This window comes from Pteropus alecto, unplaced genomic scaffold (genome assembly GCF_000325575.1).
Source record: "Pteropus alecto unplaced genomic scaffold, ASM32557v1 scaffold74, whole genome shotgun sequence".
In the NCBI taxonomy this organism is placed as follows: Eukaryota; Metazoa; Chordata; class Mammalia; order Chiroptera; family Pteropodidae; genus Pteropus; species Pteropus alecto.
The window spans coordinates 1,446,348-1,466,907 of record NW_006436291.1 but is presented as its reverse complement, the minus strand read 5'-3'; the positions used below and the strand labels follow the sequence as shown (position 1 = coordinate 1,466,907).

Below are 20,560 nucleotides of genomic sequence, written 5' to 3'. Positions count from 1 at the left end.
CGGGAGATTGTCACTCCTTCCTTCTGGACTTCCGTGAGGCCCCCAGCCTTGCGGTCCCGCCCAGGCTCCTTCTCTGTCCCGTGACCTTGGTGAGTGTGGTGCCGGCCTGAGGGTTTTCATTCCCAGATCTGCAGACAAAGTGCAGACCTCCTTCCTGAGCCCCCAGCCATCACTGACAGCCCCCGGGCTTCCTTCCCTCTTGGGTTGGCAGTGTCTGTACTGCGGTTCATGGCTGGTGCCACCAGAGCCATCAGTCACCGAGCCAGAAGCCTGGAGTCAGCGCTGCCCTCGCCTCTGGAACCCCCAGTGCCTCCCTTGGCTTCCAGTCTCCTGGCCCTGGGCGGCGGGCCCCTTCCCTCAGCTGTAGGATTGTGCTGGTTTTCCAGTGTGTCTGTCACGCCTTTCCTCACCCACAGGTTAGCTGTCCTGGGTTCCTCTCTCTCTCTGGTATTTTAAAACATGTTTTCTTGCTGATATTTCAGATTTTTTTGGTTAGGAGGATTATATTTGAACTTAGAATCCTTTAAAACTGAAGGGGTTTTCAGTTGGATATGAGGGTAGGTTTCAAGATATCTTTGTCCAGATAATTTTATATGAAAATAGTTGATAGGTACACTCTGAGATTCCCAAGAATTTCACCAACAATTTATTCGTCCACTATTCTGTTCGTTCATACTATCAATTTTTACAAAATCTTCTGTAGCGGTATCTAAAGAAGTGTGTCTTCGTCAAAAGCAGCCTCATCTTCCCCGTGTTTTCTGCTTGCATGCTTTCGTTTTCAACGTTTCATTCCTGTTTCCATGGACACAATCTTGCGGCTTCAGTACCGCGTTTAGAAAGGTGAACACTCACGTGAACACTCACGTCGATGGTGACTGTGCTTCTGCAGCCATTTTCCACAGCCGCTGTGCCTCCGCTGCAGAGGCCTAGTCCCCGCCTTGCCAAGGGTCTGGACATACAGCCGGCTTCTGTGACTCTTACTTGGGATGGAAATGTATTCAGAATCGCTTCATGTGAGCTAAGTATTGACTCAAGAAACGTCATTAACTTGAAAACTCATCTAAAAGATTTTCAGGACCGTGCAGGTCCTTAATTTCAGTCTGTGTTTAATACAACAAAATTCTAGCTGTGCAAAAACAATTCAGGCGGTCCTCATAAAGGTTCTGTTTTAGTGGTGGAATTTAATCTGTATCAGTATTTGGTTATTTCTAAAGATACCATAAATTTTAAAAGCTGCATTTTGTTGACTTGCAGGTCGCTCCTTGTGGTCCACTTCTGGGCACCATGGGCTCCACAGTGCGCTCAGATGAACGGCGTGATGGCGGAGTTAGCCAGAGAGCACCCCCAGGTTTCATTTGTTAAGGTATTTCAGCTTCGGCGTCATGTCTTTCCTGAGTTTATTTCCACTGTGAGAGAGGAGTGGTGTGCAGTTCTGCATGTTTATGATTGGCGTTGGGCTCTGTTATTTTTGCAGTCGATTATTCCTAAAAATCTTAAAGTCGTTCTGTATTTTTCAAGTACCGAGCGGTGTTAAGACTCACCCCACTTTCCATAATGTGCACATGAGGGAGGGTGGACCAGTGCATGGCCCCGGGGAGCCTGGGGGCTCTGTGCACGAAAGCAGGTCCTTCACTGTACAGTTTGGTTTGGATGTAGGAAAAATATTAACGGGGGATGTGTTTCAGTGAAAAGCGAGGTGTGATGTGGAAAGTGGAAAAGTGATCTAAGAAAGGATGTGTAAGGTGCGAGGAACCAGGGGACAGACAGGATGACGCTGCTGTCTGGGACTGGGCAGAGCTCCAGGACAAACGGAAATTTTTTTCTAGCTTGTTCAGGAAACAGAGGAAAAAGGAAGCCAGACAGTCTCTCTCTTGCCTTCTGGGTTTGTACTTTGTTTTAAATAACGCCTTCCTGGTTCTTGGTCCCTTCTGCACGCTGCGTGCTCCTGGTGTCCCCGTTGGGTGGGTGGGCCCTGGGAAGCGATGACTGTGGCTGAGTCAGGTTGCCTGGGGCAGCACACACAGCGTTATCACTCAGGACATGGTGCTAGCTTAGGCAACAAAGCCAAAATGTGAGTTGAGGCTCTTAGAAACGAATTGTTGGAAAGGGAGGCACACCCTGTATTCAAAATCTGAATCCTTAGGATTTAAAACAGGCAAACAAACAACCAAAGCCTTATTATTAATTAATTAATTAACTTATTTATTTTTAATGCCTGCAGCACCTGGTATTCCCAGCCCATCTCTCATCTAAGTATTAACCAGGCCTGACCCTGCTTAGCTTCCGAGATCAGACGAGATTGGTCACGTTCAGGGTGGCATGGCTGTAGACTTAAAACCTTGTTTTTTAAAACCAGAATTTATGAGTTCATAGGACACATTGGCAAGTATACCTGTATATGGGGTCAAAAATGACATTAGCTGTGCTTATATGCCGCTTTTTATGTAGACACAGAATTCAGGCAGGGTAATTTATTTGTATAGTAGGGACGTAATTTTCAGACAGTCGCTATGTAGATAAGTGCGCTTTGAATAGGAGTCACACTTAGATGGCTCAGAAATCACGACGGGGTAAGAAGCTGCGCAGCGAGAAGGCTCACGTGCTCCTTCCAGTTGCCCTTTGTCCCACTCTGTGAGTAACTGTGTTAATTTGTATGAATCCTTCTGTTATTTCTTTACGCAGATAGAGCAAGTATAAATATAATGACTTGCTTTTTAAAATTTAAGGACTCATTTAAAGTTCAAATGAAATGTGTAATGTAACCTCAGAATGTAACCCTAAAATGTCCAATATAAATAATAGAAGGGGACATTAAAACTGCATGTTTGGTCAGTGATAAAAGATAATGATTACAAGTGAGATGAATGATTAAACATTTGAATCATAAGATTAATCAGGATTGATGGTAATTGTTGTAAGTCTGCTTTTATGAGTGTAACGTTACTGGTTTAGGTAACACGTTTTTCTTCGCTACCATCTGAATGATTTATGGAAAATGACTATGGGATTACTTCTCACATTGGTACCAGACTTGGCAGCGAGACTTTAAGTCGTTCCAAGTGCTGAAGTGTCTCAGCAAGCCAGGGGTTGGGAAGCCCTTATCTGCTATGGATACCTGACCCGATCGCACCTGCCATTTACGGGGAGGGCGACGGTGTCGACGCGTAGTGTGTCCAGGTGCTGTCACTTTCTGGATAGTCTCTCGATGGCATAGTTTTCTTTCACTAGACATCATCAAGGGCAAACACAGTTTGCATGGAGTTTGTAAGGCAGGTAATTTAAAGGCCACACTGCTAAACAGCAGTGGGCCCACGTAAACCTGCGTGTGTCCTCGTAAGAGGCGCATGGCTCATCAGAATAGCTTTCTTTTCCTAATGAAAGCTTCTTGAAGCTTCTGGGCTGTAGAACTGATGTTCTACTTTTGTATCTTTTACTATGATTTCTTAGTCTTATTTATTTTTTATTCATTCATTCATTCATTCTGGGCTGTAGAACTGATGTTCTACTACTTTTGTATCTTTTACTATGATTTCTTAGTCTTATTTATTTTTCATTCATTCATCCATTCATTCATTCATTCATACGTACGTACGTACGTACATACGTACATACATACACACACCTACAGCACTTGGTCTTCCTAGGTGGTCTCCCATGCAAGTACTAACCAGCCCGACCCTGCTTAGCTTCCGAGATCAGACGGGATCGGGTATGTTCAGGGTGGCGTGGCCGTAGACGGTTTTGTCGTTTAATTACTGTTTTGATTGCTTTTTGACTGCGTGGCTGTAAGGACCATGGAGGACTTGGTAGGTGGTAGGGCTTGGGGTAGGAACCTTTACCCTGTCATTTTTTTTTAAATTGCTTTCCTTCGTGTAGGTAGCTCCCACCTCCTATGCCAGCCTCTCTCCCCTGCCCCCTCTGCCAGCTTAGTACCCCAGTCTTACTGGGCTCTGGTACTCATTTTACCATATGATGCACTTTGGTACCAAAATTATCAGTCAGGCTTATCAGCCATCTGGTTGGTGAGGTTCTATTGTATCGTATTTCCTTTAATAATAATTTTGTTTGTGTAATAGCTGCTGTACTCGCATTTTATGTCCACTGCAACTTCAGATATAAGGTCAAGGATACAGAAGGACTTATATACTTAAATTTGTACTTTTTCATTCTTTAGAAAATAGGAGCCTTTATAGTTTGATTTATTCTCAAACATGCAACCATCTTAAAGCTATAGCTCACACTTTAATTTCTGCAGATCTGTACGATCAGTGTAGATCATTTGTGTAGCTTATACTCCATCATTCTAAACGCCTGTGTAATTAGCACGTGTAAGCAGTCAGTGTAGGGCGGTCTCCGGAAGGTCACTAGCTAGCTGCATAACTAGGCAGCAACTAGCTGAGTCCCTGTTTTTCCTGTTCTTCCATGACCAGCTTATTCAGCATCTTAGCATATATAAGATTAATTTTTTAGGAATTCTAAAAATGTTTCTAGTAGAATTGTTAAATCTTAAAAATATCCTAGCTTTTATCTATGCTGTTGTGGTAATAAAAAATAACGTAGTTAACACAGTTTATTAGCTGGTACTTTGCTAAGTTTGGCAAAAGTCTGTAAAAAAAGTTATCAAGAATGTTAATTTAAATATTTATTTTGAAATGGATATTCGTCTGACAGAAATAATTTGATTTTTAAAAAAAATTTTCTTTTGTATCATATGTCACAGGGTAGAAAGAAGCCTCTGAGGTTTGACCAAATGTCCCTGAATGTAGGCTTAATTGTTCCCTCCTCAACCTTGGAGGCTCAGCGCTACCACCAGCAAGCGTTCATTCCCATTGTTGGCGTAGGAATAATGGCCACCGTTTGTTCAAGTCTGTCAGAATTTATTTGTTGGACACTTAACATGGCACACATCATGCTCGTCACGGGGAATACGGAGCAGGAAGAGTATAGACCGTAAACGGGTCACGTAGTATCGAGATGGTAATAAGTGCCACAGAGGAAGAATCGGCGTGCCGCGCAGGACGGGGACTTGGGTAGGTGGGGTGTTCTGTTCAGCTCGGGCTCGAAAGAGCTAAGCAGTGAGAAGGAGACAGTCGTTGAAGAGCCGCGGAGAGCTTTTTGGCAGAGGCTTGGCAAGCCACGCGGGTAGAGGGGCGGGCCCAGGCTGGGCCAGCGGGGCTGGCAGCGGTGCTGGCAGCGGGGCCTCGGGGCAGGGGGAGAGGCGGGTGAGGACTGGAGGACTGGGCGGCCTGTGGGCGGGGTGGAGCTGGGGCTTCGCTCCAGGCTGGAAACCCGGCCCAGCTCCTAGGTGGATTCCTCTGGCCGCTGAGTGGGGAATGGCGTGAAGCGCGGGGGAGCGCAGACCGGTCAGGTGGCCGGCGCACTGCACCAGGCGGGAGAGGCCTTGGACACAAGCAGGGAGACAGCGCTGACATGATGGTCTGAGTCCGCTTATGCTTTGGTGGGAGGACCCAGATGACCCATGGATGGCTTGGATGTGGGGGAGAGAGGTGGATTAATCACAGTTGTTAACTTTTTGATTTGAGCAAGTGGATGGGTTAAGTGACAGAGACCTGGTTTAGTGGGGAAGGTCCGGGGCAGACGTTGAGTGTGTCGTTGGAGGTGGGGGAGAGGTCTGGCTTGGGTAGAACTTGGCTGTCGTTGCCACCTTGGGGTTCCCCTGAGCTGTGAGGTCGGGCGAGGCCGCTGGAGGGCACAGGCAGGCTCGGAGCCCGGTCCTGGGGTAGGTGGCCGTGTGGCGGTTGGCCAGAGGTGAAGAGGCCCGAGATGAGTGAGAGTTAGAGTGGGGGAAAGGAAACCTGGAAAGCCGAGTGCGGGGGTCACCAGAAGGTGGTGTGGTTGTGCCCTGAAAGGCCAGCACAGCGAATGACCGTGAGGCGTGGCAAGAGGCAGCGGGGCCGTGGAGCCGGGTGGCTCCCCGCGCCATGCAGCACTGTCGTGATCTGGACCGTTGCCCAGTACCTTGCGTCCCAGCCTCTTCCATAAGATGAGTGTAGCGACTGTACCGATTGCTCTGAAGGATTAGAGTCCGTACGCCAGATGCACCTAGAACCTCGCCTGGCCTGGGCGAAACCAGTCATGGGCCTGCTCTCCCGGTGGTCTTGCAGACTCCTGGTAAATCGAAGTGGACTCTAGAGAGACTGCCCTCCTTCTGGATTTCTCTTGTGGTGACACCTCCCTGCCTCTGCTCACCCCTTCTCCACAGACACGCATGGAATGGGTCCACGTTTGAGGTACACGGTCCCGGGAGCAAGGGGTCCCCACCAAGGGCACTCTGCATGGGATTCCGTTCTGGAAGTGTGCTTGTTTGCTGGTCCCGAAGTCATGTGTAAATCCTGCCTTTGAAATTTCATCTTTCTTTTTGATTGTTGTGGTCGAAAAAGTTAACCATAGTATAGTGAAGAGGGCACAGGCAGGCTCGGAGCCCGGTCCTGGGGCAGGTGGCCGTGTGGCGGTTGGCCAGAGGTGAAGAGGCCCGAGATGAGTGAGAGTTAGAGTGGGGGAAAGGAAACCTGGAAACCAACACAGGCTTTGTAGTCAGACAAACTAGGGTTCGCTTCTCAATCTAGCTACTTAGCAACTGTGTGTCTGGACAAGTCACCTATGTGCCTAGCCACCTGTGAAGGTGAGATGGTGGTGTGCCACAGCCCTTCTGGTCGTGCGTAGACTACGCACGCTTCTGCGAGGGCCCACCATGCTTTGTGGCCCAGAGCAGGCCTTCGTGGAAGACGGATCTGCTGTTGACCGTCTTTGGTCTCTTCCGAATGCAGATCATTCATGTCTTTTCTGTTCTCATTGTTATAAATCACATCCAACAAAGTATTTCCAAAGAGGTTTAGTGTCGCACAGGTTTCAAGGATGGGGCAGTGGCTTTGCCTTTACTGATGCTCCTGGCCTGTGCCCATGAGGGTGTCTGCCACTGCTGCCTTTGTCTTCCTAAGCTCCGGTCTGGGAGCTCACAGTGGGGGGCGGGTGGACTTGTAGGGGCCCTCCGGCTTTAGCAGGCACGTCAGGGGGGTAGTTTGCATCCCAGAAGAGCTGTCAGTAAGGGGCCGTACTGGAAACCAGCAGAAATCCGAGAGGAGAGCGGCTTTTAGCACTTAGGCGTTTGTTTTTATGAGTCAGGATGAGACCTGTCTTCTCTGCTTTAAGACCATTTTATCTCGTTTCCACTTAGTATCGCCTTGTTTTTGATTTGCATTTTCTGTTGGGCGGGGCTCTGAAGTGAGCCTGGCCTTCGACAGCGTGGGAACGCCTCAGGCCTCAGTGGGGTGAAAGAAAATCATAAGCTGCCTTCATCAGCACCTTTTCTGCTCCTCTTTGGTCGGCCGGTGGAATTGTGTGAAAGAACATCACCGAAGTTTCTAAAACTTTAGTCAGATAGCTGCCTCCGAACGCTTTGTCTTTTCGTTCTTCTTCACTTTTATCAGAGAGTCGACATTGATTGAAACGCTTTGTCTTTTCGTTCTTCTTCACTTTTATCAGAGAGTCGACATATATTTTTCACAAAAATACATTTAAGAAAATGAAAGTAATTGAAAATATTGTTTTAAAAGGATGTTCCTAAGAAAAAGGAATTGCAGTAGTCATAGAGCACCCCAGAATACATGAGGCGGAAGGTACATAGAGCACCCCAGAATACATGAGGCGGAATTGCAGTAGTCATAGAGCACCCCAGAATACATGAGGCGGAAGGTACGAAGCGAAGACACGTATCAGGGTCCTTTGGGATAGAGAGACGGCGTCGTTCTAGCTCTCGGTGAAAACAGTGTTCCAAGCCCAGTGGAAATCTTGAAAAAATACAGTAGATATATTTAAACAATTTTAACAATGTCGTTTATCAATAAATTTTATTTCCTACAGGTATAACGTGAATACCGATTTTTATTGGTTTTAAAAAGTTTATATTACATTGACAGTTCTATGAGAGAAAGATGAAATATATCTCGATTTTTCTCAAAGTACATTGTTTATAAAGCCCTTAGTAAATAGCTCACAGTAATCGTGTTCTAATTATTTGGAAATTGTGCTAGTAAATATGTTTAAATCCGTGCGTCAGCCATCACGTCATATATTGTTGAGGAGAAATCATCCAACAGAACGCAGTCATCTGACTTAACGCGCATGCAGTGAGACCCACGGCAAGTAAGCTAGCAAGCTGCTCAGGGCCCTGCAGCCTTGCAGGAGTTAAAAGTAAAATTTATCAGACATCAATAGTTTATTGAAGAAATACTCCTTTTTGCTTCATAATTTGCAGAAGGCTGCAACTGTCAGTCATGATGTACTGCCTCTTGAAATTAGTCAATAGAGCAAACAGCAAGAATTGCTGTGGGCAGAAAATAAGCACTGTAATCATGACATAACTGGGGTCAGTGATTTATGGATTTCAATATAGTAGTAGCTGCATATGATTGAAAATTTACTAGGTCACTAGTGCACCAAAAATTTTATTCACAGCCTCCAGGCATCTTTTGAAATGTGCAACAAAATAAAAACCTCTGAACCTGTTTTGACACTGCAGACTCAGTGGATGACATGCCAGCCCAGTGAGTCTCATTTAAATGTAAATGTGTCATAAACTTTTGTACGGTACTCTTTAAAATGTCAGCTACTTGAAGGGATAATGCACAGGAAACTGATTTACCTATTGAAGTAGTATAAAAAAAGGACCTTTTTTATAATCAAGCTTAAATTCTTTTATTTTAAAGTTGGAAGCGGAAGCTGTTCCTGAAGTATCTGAAAAATATGAAATTAGTTCAGTTCCCACCTTTCTGTTTTTCAAGGTAAGGTTAAACATGGCACTAGAGATTCTCTGTCCTGGGCCCGTGGCGGGGGGCATGGGGGAGGGGTCTGTTCTGGTCCCTTATACTCACCAATCTCTGATTATTGGGCATTGAGTTGTTCCGGCTTTGCCTGCCTTCTTTCTTTGTTTGTTTGCTTGCCCTGGCGGTCCTGGAAAAGTGACAAGAACTGTAGAGGTCCAGTAGCCAGAACCGGAACTTGCTGAGAAAAATCCAGATACATGCTGTAGACCCCAAGCACTCCTGAGCTGGGTCGGCGTGGGTTGACAGGACATGCGGCCGGACGTAATGCAGCGGCCGGCCGGTTCTGGTCTGATTAATGACGCTTAGGAAGCGGCTGCAGATCTGTGCTTCCGGGCGCCTCTGGGTGTTACTGCAGCTCCCCAGATGCTTCCTTCGCACTTAATGAAGGAGTCACCCGGCCAGGTGCGGGGATCCTTTCTGCTTTAGTTCCACTCTGATCCGGTGGGAGTTTGAGATGTAAGGATGTTTAAGCCGCCCAGTGAGTCTCATTTAAATGTACATGTGTCATATACTTGTGTACTGTACTCTTTAAGAGATTCGATTTTTGGAAATTTACAGGTGCTTTCCTAGTATGTTTCCAAAAAGGAAAGAAAAAGAAAACATTTATTTTAAAATGCAGGCGATTGGTGGTTAGATTTTTTAAAACTTCTCCAAGAACAGTCCTGACTCCTTTACAAACTGGCGAGAACTGCGCATTCGTACTTGTGACAGTTTTGGAGCCTAAAATGCAGAGACGATGGAGGAACGCCACAGTATTCTAAACGGGTTTTTTAACTTCAGAATTCTCAGAAAATTGACCGATTAGATGGTGCACATGCCCCAGAGTTGACCAAAAAAGTTCAGCGACACGCATCTGTGGGCTCTCTCCCACCCAGCGGTAACGAGCACCCCAAAGAAGACCTCAGCCTGCGACTGAAGAAGCTCACGCACGCCGCCCCCTGTATGTTGTTCATGAAGGGGACCCCGCAGGAGCCGCGCTGCGGTAAGGAGCCGCCTTGCAACCGGGGGACGGGGGCGGGGGGGCCCTGGCCGGGGTCGGTGCCCGTGAGGGGCCCATGCGCTCGTGAGGCTGCCCGTCTCATACTTGGGTTCGGAAAATCAGAAAGGGTGCAGTGTCACTGGGTGACGTGACTCAGTTTGCACTGTGGACTCGGGGAATGTCGGAACCGGGAGGCAGGGGAGCAGACATCTGATTCAGGGTCTTTGTTGTATACGTAAGTACCCGGAGATAGGAGGGCAGCACACTCAAGGTCACCTGGTGGCAGAGCTTGATCCGTTTCCAACGACTGTGTTTCTGGCTCCACGAATGGGCGTTTTGCCTGTTTAATTATGCTACGAACACTTAGCCTCTCTTTCTTGGCAGCCTCCTTTTATTCACCTAGTCCAGATTCAGCAGTTTACAAATTTACAGAGTTTGACGGTGGCCCTGTGTCTGCCCTGGGTCCTTCTGCCTTCCCTGTTGTCTCCCAGCGTCTGATGGTTGTGTTTTTCACTCATTGCTGTCGTCGCCAATGCCATGGTAACTTAGAGATTCCTCATTCTGTGGCTTATAGTCACTCTTGTTTTCTGAACCACACATATGCTCATAATTTTGTCCTTAATTTTTGGAGCTCTTTGACCCCTCTGCTATTGGGTTTCTGTTGTCTGCTTTTTCCTGTGCCTCGTGCAACATTCTCGTGCTGCATCCGTGAGCATTCTCTGCCTTTTGACGATGCTGTTGAGAATCTCAGAGGATTCGTTCGGCTGCATAAGAGGGAGTTTATTAAGACAGGTGGCAGGGAAACTGTGTGCTGTCGATAGGGTTACTGCGTGTCCAGTGTGGCTTTGTAAAAACAGCCAAGCTTCCAAAATACATTTAATTGTAAATTCTTTCCTGTATGGTTAGCTAATTACATACTGAATCATGAAAAAGTCTAGTTAAAAAAATAAAGTTTTGTAATTCTGTCTCAAAAAGATAAAAACATGGTTCCTTTACCTCCCAGTTCAACTTGAAAAATTTCCTCACAGTGTCTATGTGTCAGACGCCTGCCCTTATGCATCGGGAAGGTAACACAGTCTACACTAGTTCACTAAAAAGAGCAGCAGCCGGGCTCTGTGCGGTGGTTTGCTTTCTGCCATCATTTTTGGCGTTTCACGTGGTGACCTCCATCATCAGCCCCGGCACGAAAGTCTGGCTGTGACCGGTCGGGCCTGTGTGGTGTGTCACACCTAGAGAGCCTGCAGAACAGCCAGTAGAATGTGCTCTTCTCTGGGCTCGGACAGTAGCTTTCTCCCCATCTGCTTCTAGTGATAACCTCACAAAATGGCAGGTGGTCACACCGAAGCTTGGTGAAGGTGCACCAAGGTGCCAGAGGGGACACTGGTCTCTGGAGAGCATCGTGCACAGATGTCACGACTCTGCCCCACGCCACCTACCTTGATAACTGGAGGTGCAAGTCCGTCACCCTCGTGTCTTCATTTCTTCCTTGGTGGCGGTGGGGGTTGCAGCCAATCCTGGAGACCCTTTTCAGTTCAGATATTCTGTGATTCCGCTTAGAAACCATCCTTTTCCTACTTACCTTTTATTTCGTTAGACTGACTTTATGATATATTTAGAGCCATTTTTATATTAACTGTCTGGCATTTGGAACACAGTACAAATAAGTTATAATTAAACGAGCTTTAAAACATTTCAGAGTAATCTGAAAAACACGATATTATGGACATTTAGATAATAAAAGAGCTAGTTAGGGAATTGAGAGAGATTTTTAGATACATACGATTTAACAGTTCGGTTCCGCACAAGTCCGTATTTTATTCTTTTAATTTTGAAACAACATTTTTAATAGGCTTTTCTGTTTCCTGATATTTTGTTTTCTTTTATAGCATGTCTTTCTATAGTAAATGGCTCACAGAGTAAATAGATCAGTTTACAATTTACAGTGTTGGTATTCTCTAATAAAATATCTGCTTAAAGATCAGTTGGAAGATGGCTCTACGGTGACTGTGCCTTGCCACTTCCTTCGTCGGCTGCTCCGATTCCGTTCGCCTTTTCCTGTGTGCTCTGCTGCACAGACCGTCTTTATCTTTAAACTGTTTTCTTACAGGAACGTAGGCGACTTTCACCCTCTCCTTTCTGAGTCTGCTTAGTGGATCATGGTGTTTGCTTTGCCATCGGCACGTTCGAGGTGAGGCGTAGGCAGAGCCTCCTTTGTGAAAGCAGTGGGCATCGACTCACGAGCGCGAGCGGCCGGCGTTTCTGTGTTTTGCGCAGAAGTCGCTGTGGCAGCCCCACCATCGGCGATGCTCATCATCCCCTTTGGACCCCTTTGTGCAGTAGCTCGGCCTGATTTTTGATTAGCTGGCCCCCACTTAACTTTCGTTAGTCAGAAAACATGAGTGAGTGGCATTGGAATTTCCGATCGAGGAAACCCGGAAGCCTGGTACAGGGTCCCCGGAGGCTCTGTGGACTCCATCCAGCCCCGTGCGCTTCACACCTCCGTCGTCTTAACCTGTCCTTGGGCCCTGCTCCCGAGCTGTGCCGTGTGTCATGAGCCTGACATGTTGATAGGGTCTCAGTTGTTAAAGGATTAGACGATCCTCATTCTGTGCTTCTCAGGAGAGCAGGAAAGAGGGCACTTGTGTTTCAGGAAGATGTACTGAGATGTACATCTTTTTAAACAGAATCTTAAACCCTTGAACATGCGGGTTAATTAAGTTATTTGGGAATTCTTGTATCTATTTCAGTTAACAAAGCTTTTAGCAAAGCAAAAGGTATTTCAGCCACTGCACAGAGATTTCTCCTGCAGTGGGAGTCATCTAACTGGGTTTCACTTTTTAAGTCAGACACAAAAACTCTACAGGTTCAGAGTGTTCTTCTTGATTTTATTGTTATTAGATAGTGACGAAATGTGGCAGTTAGGTGTGTTATTCATGTCACGTGTCATGGGTAGAAAGGACTATGGCTAGAAATAGTGGTTCTCTGGCTGTTAAATGTGTTTTTATACTTTTAATTATTTTTTTGCATGCGTGCATGCATTTTTCTTAAAAAGTGTGTGCAAATATTTTGTTATTAGAATAAAGCTTTCTTACTATTTTATCCTTAAGCATAACATTTCCAGTCTGACACTTTAACCCTTAAAAATGAAACACTACCAATCAATCTTTCTAGTCTGCATGTAATTGCCTAAAGCTAAAAGAAAGCTTTTTCTCAGCCAGTTGCAGTAGAAATGAGCTAATATATTGGCAACAGAATAACCATCAGCAATCAGCCCTTAGCTGTTTACTAATGAACTCCCAGATGATTGAAAAAATTTCAGAATCAGTGTTTTACTTCAGGCTGTACATGAACTTAACACTTCAGTTGTAGGAAAAGCAACTTATATACTATCCAAGTAAATAGCAGTGCTTCAGCTCAGTAAACCGCAGGCCTGGGAGGTGTTTGGAGCCAGTGGTAGAATCTCCTGCTTCACTAGTACAGTAGAAGTGCTTTTGTATGACATCGGGTGAAGCCTGTTCTTGAAATCAGTCTTTTACCGAATTTTATGATTCGATTTTATTTACGAAAAATTGCCAATACTGTTACATCTTATAGGAATTTCGAATCTGAAGAATAGGTTATTTTCCAGTGACTTACGAGCGTTTGAAGGGAAGATGATGAAACGTGAAGAGCAGAGTGGTGCAGATACTGACAAACGGTTGGGAAGAATTAGCTTATGGAAAGAAAAATATCCTCTTAGAACGAATAGATTTAGAAAAGACTGATTCACACCTTACCCTTCAGTACTGATGTTATAATAAGAAGCTGATGTCAAAAAAGTACAGAACAAAAATGTATCACAAAAGCATAATAAAATCATGGAACATAAGATTGTCGCTACAGTGTAGTAAAAAAAAAAAATAACAAAATGTACTTTGGGGAATGTAAATAGTTTTAAAAAAGAAACTGTCAAGTTTGACACCAGATGAGAAAGAACACCCTTAGTTTATTGACAGTTCATGTATAACAGCAGAGAAGATAGCTTTGAAATTCACTGTGCTAAAATATCCATTTTAGAGTAAAAGAGAACATATTCCTCCTTGATTTTTAATTTATTAAGAGCTGGTAAAGACTGGGAACTGCTGAGCTAGATACCCAGGAAGTAGGGAGAGGCACTAGAAACCAAACAGAATTGGGTTTCCAGCTCGATTAAGAAGGAATTAAAAATGACTACCGTAGAGTTTTTTCCTCAACCCGGTGCTGATTCTCATAGATTTCCAAAACTATGAGTAGAACTGAGAGGGATGGTCCTGGGTGTCCAGGTCAGTCCCCTCATTGACGGGCAAAGACAGGGAGGGGAGGTGGCTGTCCAGGGCTTACCTGTGCATCCCCTCCGTGCATGGAGCAGGTGCCAGGGCTGGGGAGCTCCAGTCTGGGCAGCACTGTTGGAACCGACGTTGAAGAGGAACTTCGGTACACGTGCGCACACACTTTTTTTTTTTAACTCGCGAGTGTGTTAAAAAGCTAAGCCGTACCAGAGCATGCGGCGTGTGGTCTAAAGTCAGATGAGGGCTTCTCGAGATTTGTCTTCTCTTCACGTGCTCTTCAGCCGGTGAAACGGGGGCATCTGTGTTCAGTAGGTGATACGTCCTCTGATTCAACTTTAATTGTGTGTGTGTGTGTGAGAGAGAAACTAAGCTCCTTGTTTCCTTTTTCTGAACGCAGGTTTCAGCAAACAGATGGTGGAAATCCTTAACAAGCACAATATCCAGTTTAGCAGTTTTGATATCTTATCAGATGAAGAAGTTCGTCAGGGCCTCAAAACCTATTCCAATTGGCCCACCTATCCCCAGCTCTATGTGTCTGGAGAGCTCATCGGAGGACTTGACATAATTAAGGTTAGAATCGAGAAGTCAGGACCTTGGGAAGAGCTTTTGTTTAGAGCACACTTTCATAAGTGCTGTAACAAATCTAAAATATAAATTTCTTAATCTTTGCATTTCCCACTATGAATCGGGGACGCTTACGAAGTTCTTCTGATGAGACGATTGATTGGTGGTCCATGTCATGGAATGGCCAAGGAGATTTATGTTATCATAAACATTTTCTTAAACTTGCTGTGTGTTTATTTCAGGAGCTAGAAGCATCCGAAGAACTAGATACAGTTTGCCCTAAAGCTCCTAAATTAGAGGAAAGGTAAGTGTTTTAAAAGTTTTAAGTAGTCTATCATTTATTCTTTAAAACATATTTTTGAGTTCTGTTTTTGCATCGCTTTTCTGTATGGAAATCAGAGGTCTGTTTGTGTATGCCAGGGTCGTAATTGTGTTGTTCCCAGTCAGACTAGTCATGCAAACCTGGGAAGGTCTGATTTGGACGGGGAGAGTTTTGCGTCAACTCAGTGATTACGTGGAGGACACTGTATTTACAGAAATGCCGTTGTCGCAACAGGCCGGCCAGGCTTTAGCTTTCTCCGCATTTGGAGCGGGCACCCAGCTGTCCGGTGCTCAGGTTTTAGTACCGGCTTCTCGTGGCGTAAGTCTGGATACTTACACAGAGCCCAGACGCCACCGCCATCACTGTGGAAGTCGAGTGTGACAGGCATGCGCTGCCTGTGTGGCGCTCATGTCGTTCTAGGCTGCGGTGACTTGAGTCCAGGGTTTTGGAGTCGTTTTCTGAAGGAAGGCCTGCAGCAGCCCTTAGAGAGTCATCTACAGAACTCTGGGACTTCGCCTGTAGGGAGACTTACAGGGATTTTTATTGTAACAAATATGAACTAACGTAGAGGTTTAAAAGAAATTTATTTCGAAGTACAGCAGCATAGCAGCCATTCGTTGTCGGGGCTTGAGTTTGTAAAGTAAAACTTCATGTTGTAACTGTCTTGCCATTTAACCTTTTGAGAATTTCTAAAAATGTTTAATGATCAACACCTCATTTATCTGTTCTTGGTTAATAAAGTAATCCTCATGAAAAGTATTCCATATATGTCAAACTGACCTTTAGTGCCACATTTCCTCAAACGATTTACACCCTTTCCTGCCCTTTCTGGTAAGGAAGTGATGCTGCTTGCTTCCCGCTCTGTGACTCTGGGACCCCCTGGTCCCCGCTGGATAGCCCCGGGGCTGGCCGAGGCCGTGCTCTTTATGTGCTTGTGTTTGCTTTCTGTTTATTTTGTTCTCTGCTGAATACACCTTGCTATTTATGTCCCTGTTTCTTTCTCCTGTGCTGTGTCTGTATCTACTCTGGTTTCAGACACCAAAAGGTGACTGTCTAAAATTATGTAGAAAGGAAACTTCAGTGTATTTTGAGTGATAAATAAGTCTCCCAGTAAGACAGTGCAGGAGCCCAAGTCCCAGCTCGGTGACACCTCCGTGAGTGGGACAGATGGGCCTTTGCTGGCTCCCTGGTCCAGGTTGTCAGGGTAGAAGGTGAATGATCAGGATCAACATTGTGTTCTTTATTTCTTACTGTTGTTTTGAGAGTTAGCTACTAGTACTATATTGAAAATGTACGTGACGTGGCTTTGTGCGTGGTTTGTGGTTTCATTTGTGATGACTTCATTCTATGAGGAGATTTTGAACCAGGAATGATCCAGAGAACCAGGAGAGGGAGAACACGGTGCCGGGACCGCCACAGGGTGGAGAGATTCTTGAGCCCCCTCTTCCCCACGCCGGCTGTCCCTGAGATCTGTTACTGACCTCCAGGCTGACATGCGGATGGCGGACATTCCTGACAGCAAGTTAGATCGTGACGTTTGAAAAACGAGTGTATGAAATAGTAAACGTGAAATTCAGATGAGAGCACTTTAGCAGCCGGTGTTCCAGGGTCTCACGCTTCCCCACCCAAGTGGCCTGAGCTCCAAGCGGGGAGCCGGGCACAGCCTTGCCATGCAAAGGGGACTCGCGGGACGGGCCTGAGAATTCTGCACAGGCTCTGAATATGGGCCCCTTTGTGCACAGTTCCTTATTGAATCGGTGATTATTATTTTTTTAGTACTGTGAGTTAATGGGCTCCAATTGCAACTCGAAGGAACATTCGTTGCCTTAAAAAGCCATATCGTGCTTTCCAGTGGCTTAGGGAGAGAAGGTAATAAAGGGAAACGTCAATGCATTTGCTTGTTTAATGCCACTCAAAGCTGTGAACTGTCATCCCTCTGTCCCTCAGATGTGCGTGCGGCTCCTGACGCCGAGCAGAAGTGGTGTTTAATAATCGAGCTGAGGCATTTTATATCAATTTTCTCTCCTTAGGCTCAAAGTACTGACAAATAAAGCTTCTGTGATGCTCTTTATGAAAGGAAGCAAACAGGTAAAGAACTCAAAAATGGTTTTACTTGTAATTTCGTTTGATGATAACATTGGCAACGAGGGGCCACTTAGATCTCTCTTCCTGGCTTCAGCCCGCGAGGCTGTGGCACCATCGCACAGTCGGCTCGGCTGCGGTGGCCTTGGTGGCCCTTACAGAGATATTGCGCGGGGCGGACTCGCGATCGGCATCTCGGTGGGGAGCACTGCCTCCTGCTGCCGGGCGTGGTCAGCTACCCTGGTCCCCACTGTCCGCACTTCCGTGGCTCTGTGCGGTGCCGTCCGCGACCATCTGCGTGTCCCCTGACCCCGGCAGCGTGCACCTTGGTCGCCGCACTTCCCATAGTTGTCAGGTTTGCAGCTCATGACCATCCGTCCAGATGTCTGTGGTGGAGAAATGGACCCTGCCGCCTCGAGATGCTCGGCACGTGTTTGACGAATGAGTGAAACAGCTTTTCTCCTTTCTTTCACGTGGCTGTATATTCCTCCTTTTCTAAAAAGAGCATCCATCAAATTCTCAGAGGGCCTGCCCCTAAGTGGTTCAGAACCAGACAGCCCGACTTCCCTCCTCATCCTGAGTCGCCATGTCGCTCCTGTCTCTGCAGTGGGATGGCTCTTGTAGCTTTGTCACTCGACCTCCCGGAGCCTCCCGTTCCTCTCTTGTGAGCAGACAGCAGGGCAGATGGCAGGGCGCCCACAGGATCTTTTCAGAACGAGGTTACGATAACTTGTGCGGAAGTTAATATAACTAACGTAGTGAAAGCAATTAGTTTACATAATGAATTAGTTAATATAACTGTTATAATGAAAGCAATATAACTAGGAAAAAGGTAATATGAATGTCAACATGTTGTGATCGCTGGGTAAGGACCCAGATCCTTTGACTGGTTCCCACTGTTTATTAAAACAAAATGGAGGATGTTAATGATTCCCGGTAGTGGAAAAAATCATCTTATTTTTCTTCTTGGTGATTATTTTTATTCTCAGAACATTTTTTCCTGAAGGCCAGAAAGTATTCGTACATCTTGGGAACAGAATTATTAGCTCTGTTAAGAGGTTTATGGGTGCCAAATCTTTTCTACAAGATTGATAGGATTTGGGATCCTGTGGCGTAAAAAAAGTAAGATTTCCATATCCTCAAAAAAGTTTGATACTCTATAATGTAAAGATAAATTTACATTTATCTCTAATGGAACAGGAAAATGACGATTATAATCATTGCAAAAAGGTTGAGTTAGTTGAGATCATCCATCTGGATGAGTGAGTAGAGCATGGAAGTTTGGTGTAGGAGAGCTTTTGACCACAAAGATGATGAGCTACAAGAACACATGCCACCTCTGTGTCTACAGTAAGTGTGGGCCAGCGCCAGGACGATGTCAGGATGGGCCAGGACTCTATAAAGTGCAGGGGGACTCAGGTGGCCCCCGGATCCGCGTCCGCCGACTACGTTTGGTGTGCAGAGGCATCGGGGGCCTGTCGTGTGGCGCGCTGGGCCGTGCGGCCCTACCACGCCGGGGGCCGTGTGGAAAACGCAGGGCATCTGAAAGCTTGTTTTTCTAAATTTAGGAAGCTAAATGTGGATTCAGCAAACAAATTTTGGAAATACTAAATAGTACTGGGTAAGTACATCTTATTTTCAAATGGCATAGTTAAGAAATTTCAGCTCTTCGGCTGTGCTGCTGCTGTTTTCCAGTCGTTATGTTTGTAACTGGTCATGTATTATATTTACTTTCGCTATAATGTTTTGCGAATGCTTTAACTTAGATTACAGTAGTTTTCTGGCCAGTGTCAGCCTATTGGTAACATAGAGACCCTGGGGACCCCTGCGGTTCTCAGACACCATAGACATAACTATTTGTCTGCTCCCCAGAGGGAAGTTCATAACTGAATTCTTACCAGGCATAAAGATGTTTTAGGGAAAGTGTATTTGAGCTTTTTAATTTTCTTTAAAAAACTATTCTAGTTTCTAAACAGTTCAGGAAACCGATAAGGCACATGTGAAGGTCCGTTATCTGGACCTGAGAGGTGGGTAAATTAAGTCGCAATGTCCATGCTTTTGATCTGCCCGGGGATGGAGCTGCCAGGTAAGAAAATTGTGATTGATTTTTGTGATTAGAAACAAAATCGCTTTATATATCAATTATATTTAAATCAAAAAAATTAAAAAACAAAAACAAAACCACTTATTTGGAGAGATTTAACAAACGTTCTGTAGGGTTCATCACATGTTTTTGCTTATTTCTCTCCATTATTTCTTATTTCACAATTGCTTTTTAATATTATATTCTAACCATAGCGTTAAGTAGATTTGGTAAACACTGTGAAATTATAGAGAAAGTAGTCCTTGAAATATTTCGACATTCTTGGGCAGAGTTGAAAGTAGGTGAGTAGCGTGGAGTTTAATACAGCTTTAGGTACATAAAAAAAATGATCGTTTTTTTTTTTTTCCCCCCCAAACAATTGTGCCATTTTACAGAGGAGAATCTAACTAGCCTATTTTCCTATGGTACCCAGCTGCCCCTGCTTTTCCCTACCCGAGGACAGAGGAGAGGCTGGCTTGCTTTGGGTCATCAGTTTTGTGGCCCTGCTTCTCTGTCTTCCTCCTGCCATAGGTCCACGGTGAGACACTCAGTTCCCCTCTCCCTGGCTCAGCGTGTCCCCTCGGGCACACCCCCGTAAGTTCCTGAGGCCAGAACTTGACAACACCGGGCCCATCTCAGCTCACGTATTTGCGGGGGAAGTCTCCCTGGCTTTGCTTTCTGCCCCATGCCTATCTGTCCAGAGGGGATGGCAGTGACCAGTTGTCCCAGAGCACGGGCGTCTTGGGAGAGAGTGGCCTCCGGCCCTGGCCTGGCTGACCCCTCTACCCTGAGAGGCCCTGGGGACCCTTGTGGACCCCCGCGGTTCGCCTTGCTGGGAGTCACAGCACGAGGAGAAAGCTCCATCCGTTTATCCCTTCCCCCCCTCCCCCGCACTGGTCTTCTCTTTGCTGGCCACAGGTCACGTACTGAGGCCCGAGTCCCAGGAGTCCACTGAGGTGTGAGAGGCACCTTTTCGGGAGGCGATCAGGTCTCCCACGCGCGCTTGGGCCCAGTACTCAGACCCCGCGGAGGGAGTCCTGTGGCTCATCACTTACCGCACTGTTCAGGTCGAGAGGTGTGCCTCCTCCCGTCCACCTTGCAGCGAGACTTATGTTGTGTGGACCTTTTTTTTTAACATCCCTTCTTGCCCTTTTGAACCTCCATTTTTTGGTACTTGCTGCCGATTGATCTTGTCTTTTGTAAATTTTTTTCTTTTACTGCTTTGTACCATGGACAGTTTTCTTGGGAACTTGTTTACTAAGTAAACAAGATTTCCTTGTGAAGTGGTTTCGGTGTCCGTGTGTGACATTTCCTTTGGCTAATGTTTGGCAGTGCACACACGCCCCGTCTCCTGCAGGGGCTCAGCCATATGTTCCTGCT

At 45.9% G+C, this 20,560-nt stretch overlaps 1 protein-coding gene and 2 pseudogenes across 1 annotated transcript in view; 1 reads left to right on the top strand and 2 right to left on the bottom strand.

The window, feature by feature from the left end:
* The window catches only part of GLRX3 (glutaredoxin 3), a gene marked incomplete at its 5' end in the record, with an annotated part of 28,084 nt that overhangs the window by 3,408 nt on the left and 4,116 nt on the right, over positions 1-20,560 (top strand). Inside the window, 7 exons of the mRNA XM_006912854.3 lie at positions 1,255-1,363; positions 8,727-8,801; positions 9,624-9,825; positions 14,527-14,699; positions 14,936-14,997; positions 17,046-17,103; positions 18,666-18,718. Coding sequence (XP_006912916.2) covers positions 1,255-1,363; positions 8,727-8,801; positions 9,624-9,825; positions 14,527-14,699; positions 14,936-14,997; positions 17,046-17,103; positions 18,666-18,718 — 732 coding nt within the window. The remainder of the gene's footprint in view (positions 1-1,254; positions 1,364-8,726; positions 8,802-9,623; positions 9,826-14,526; positions 14,700-14,935; positions 14,998-17,045; positions 17,104-18,665; positions 18,719-20,560) is intronic.
* On the bottom strand, positions 2,213-2,331 carry LOC112480521 (annotated as a pseudogene).
* LOC112480530 lies at positions 3,620-3,737 on the bottom strand (annotated as a pseudogene).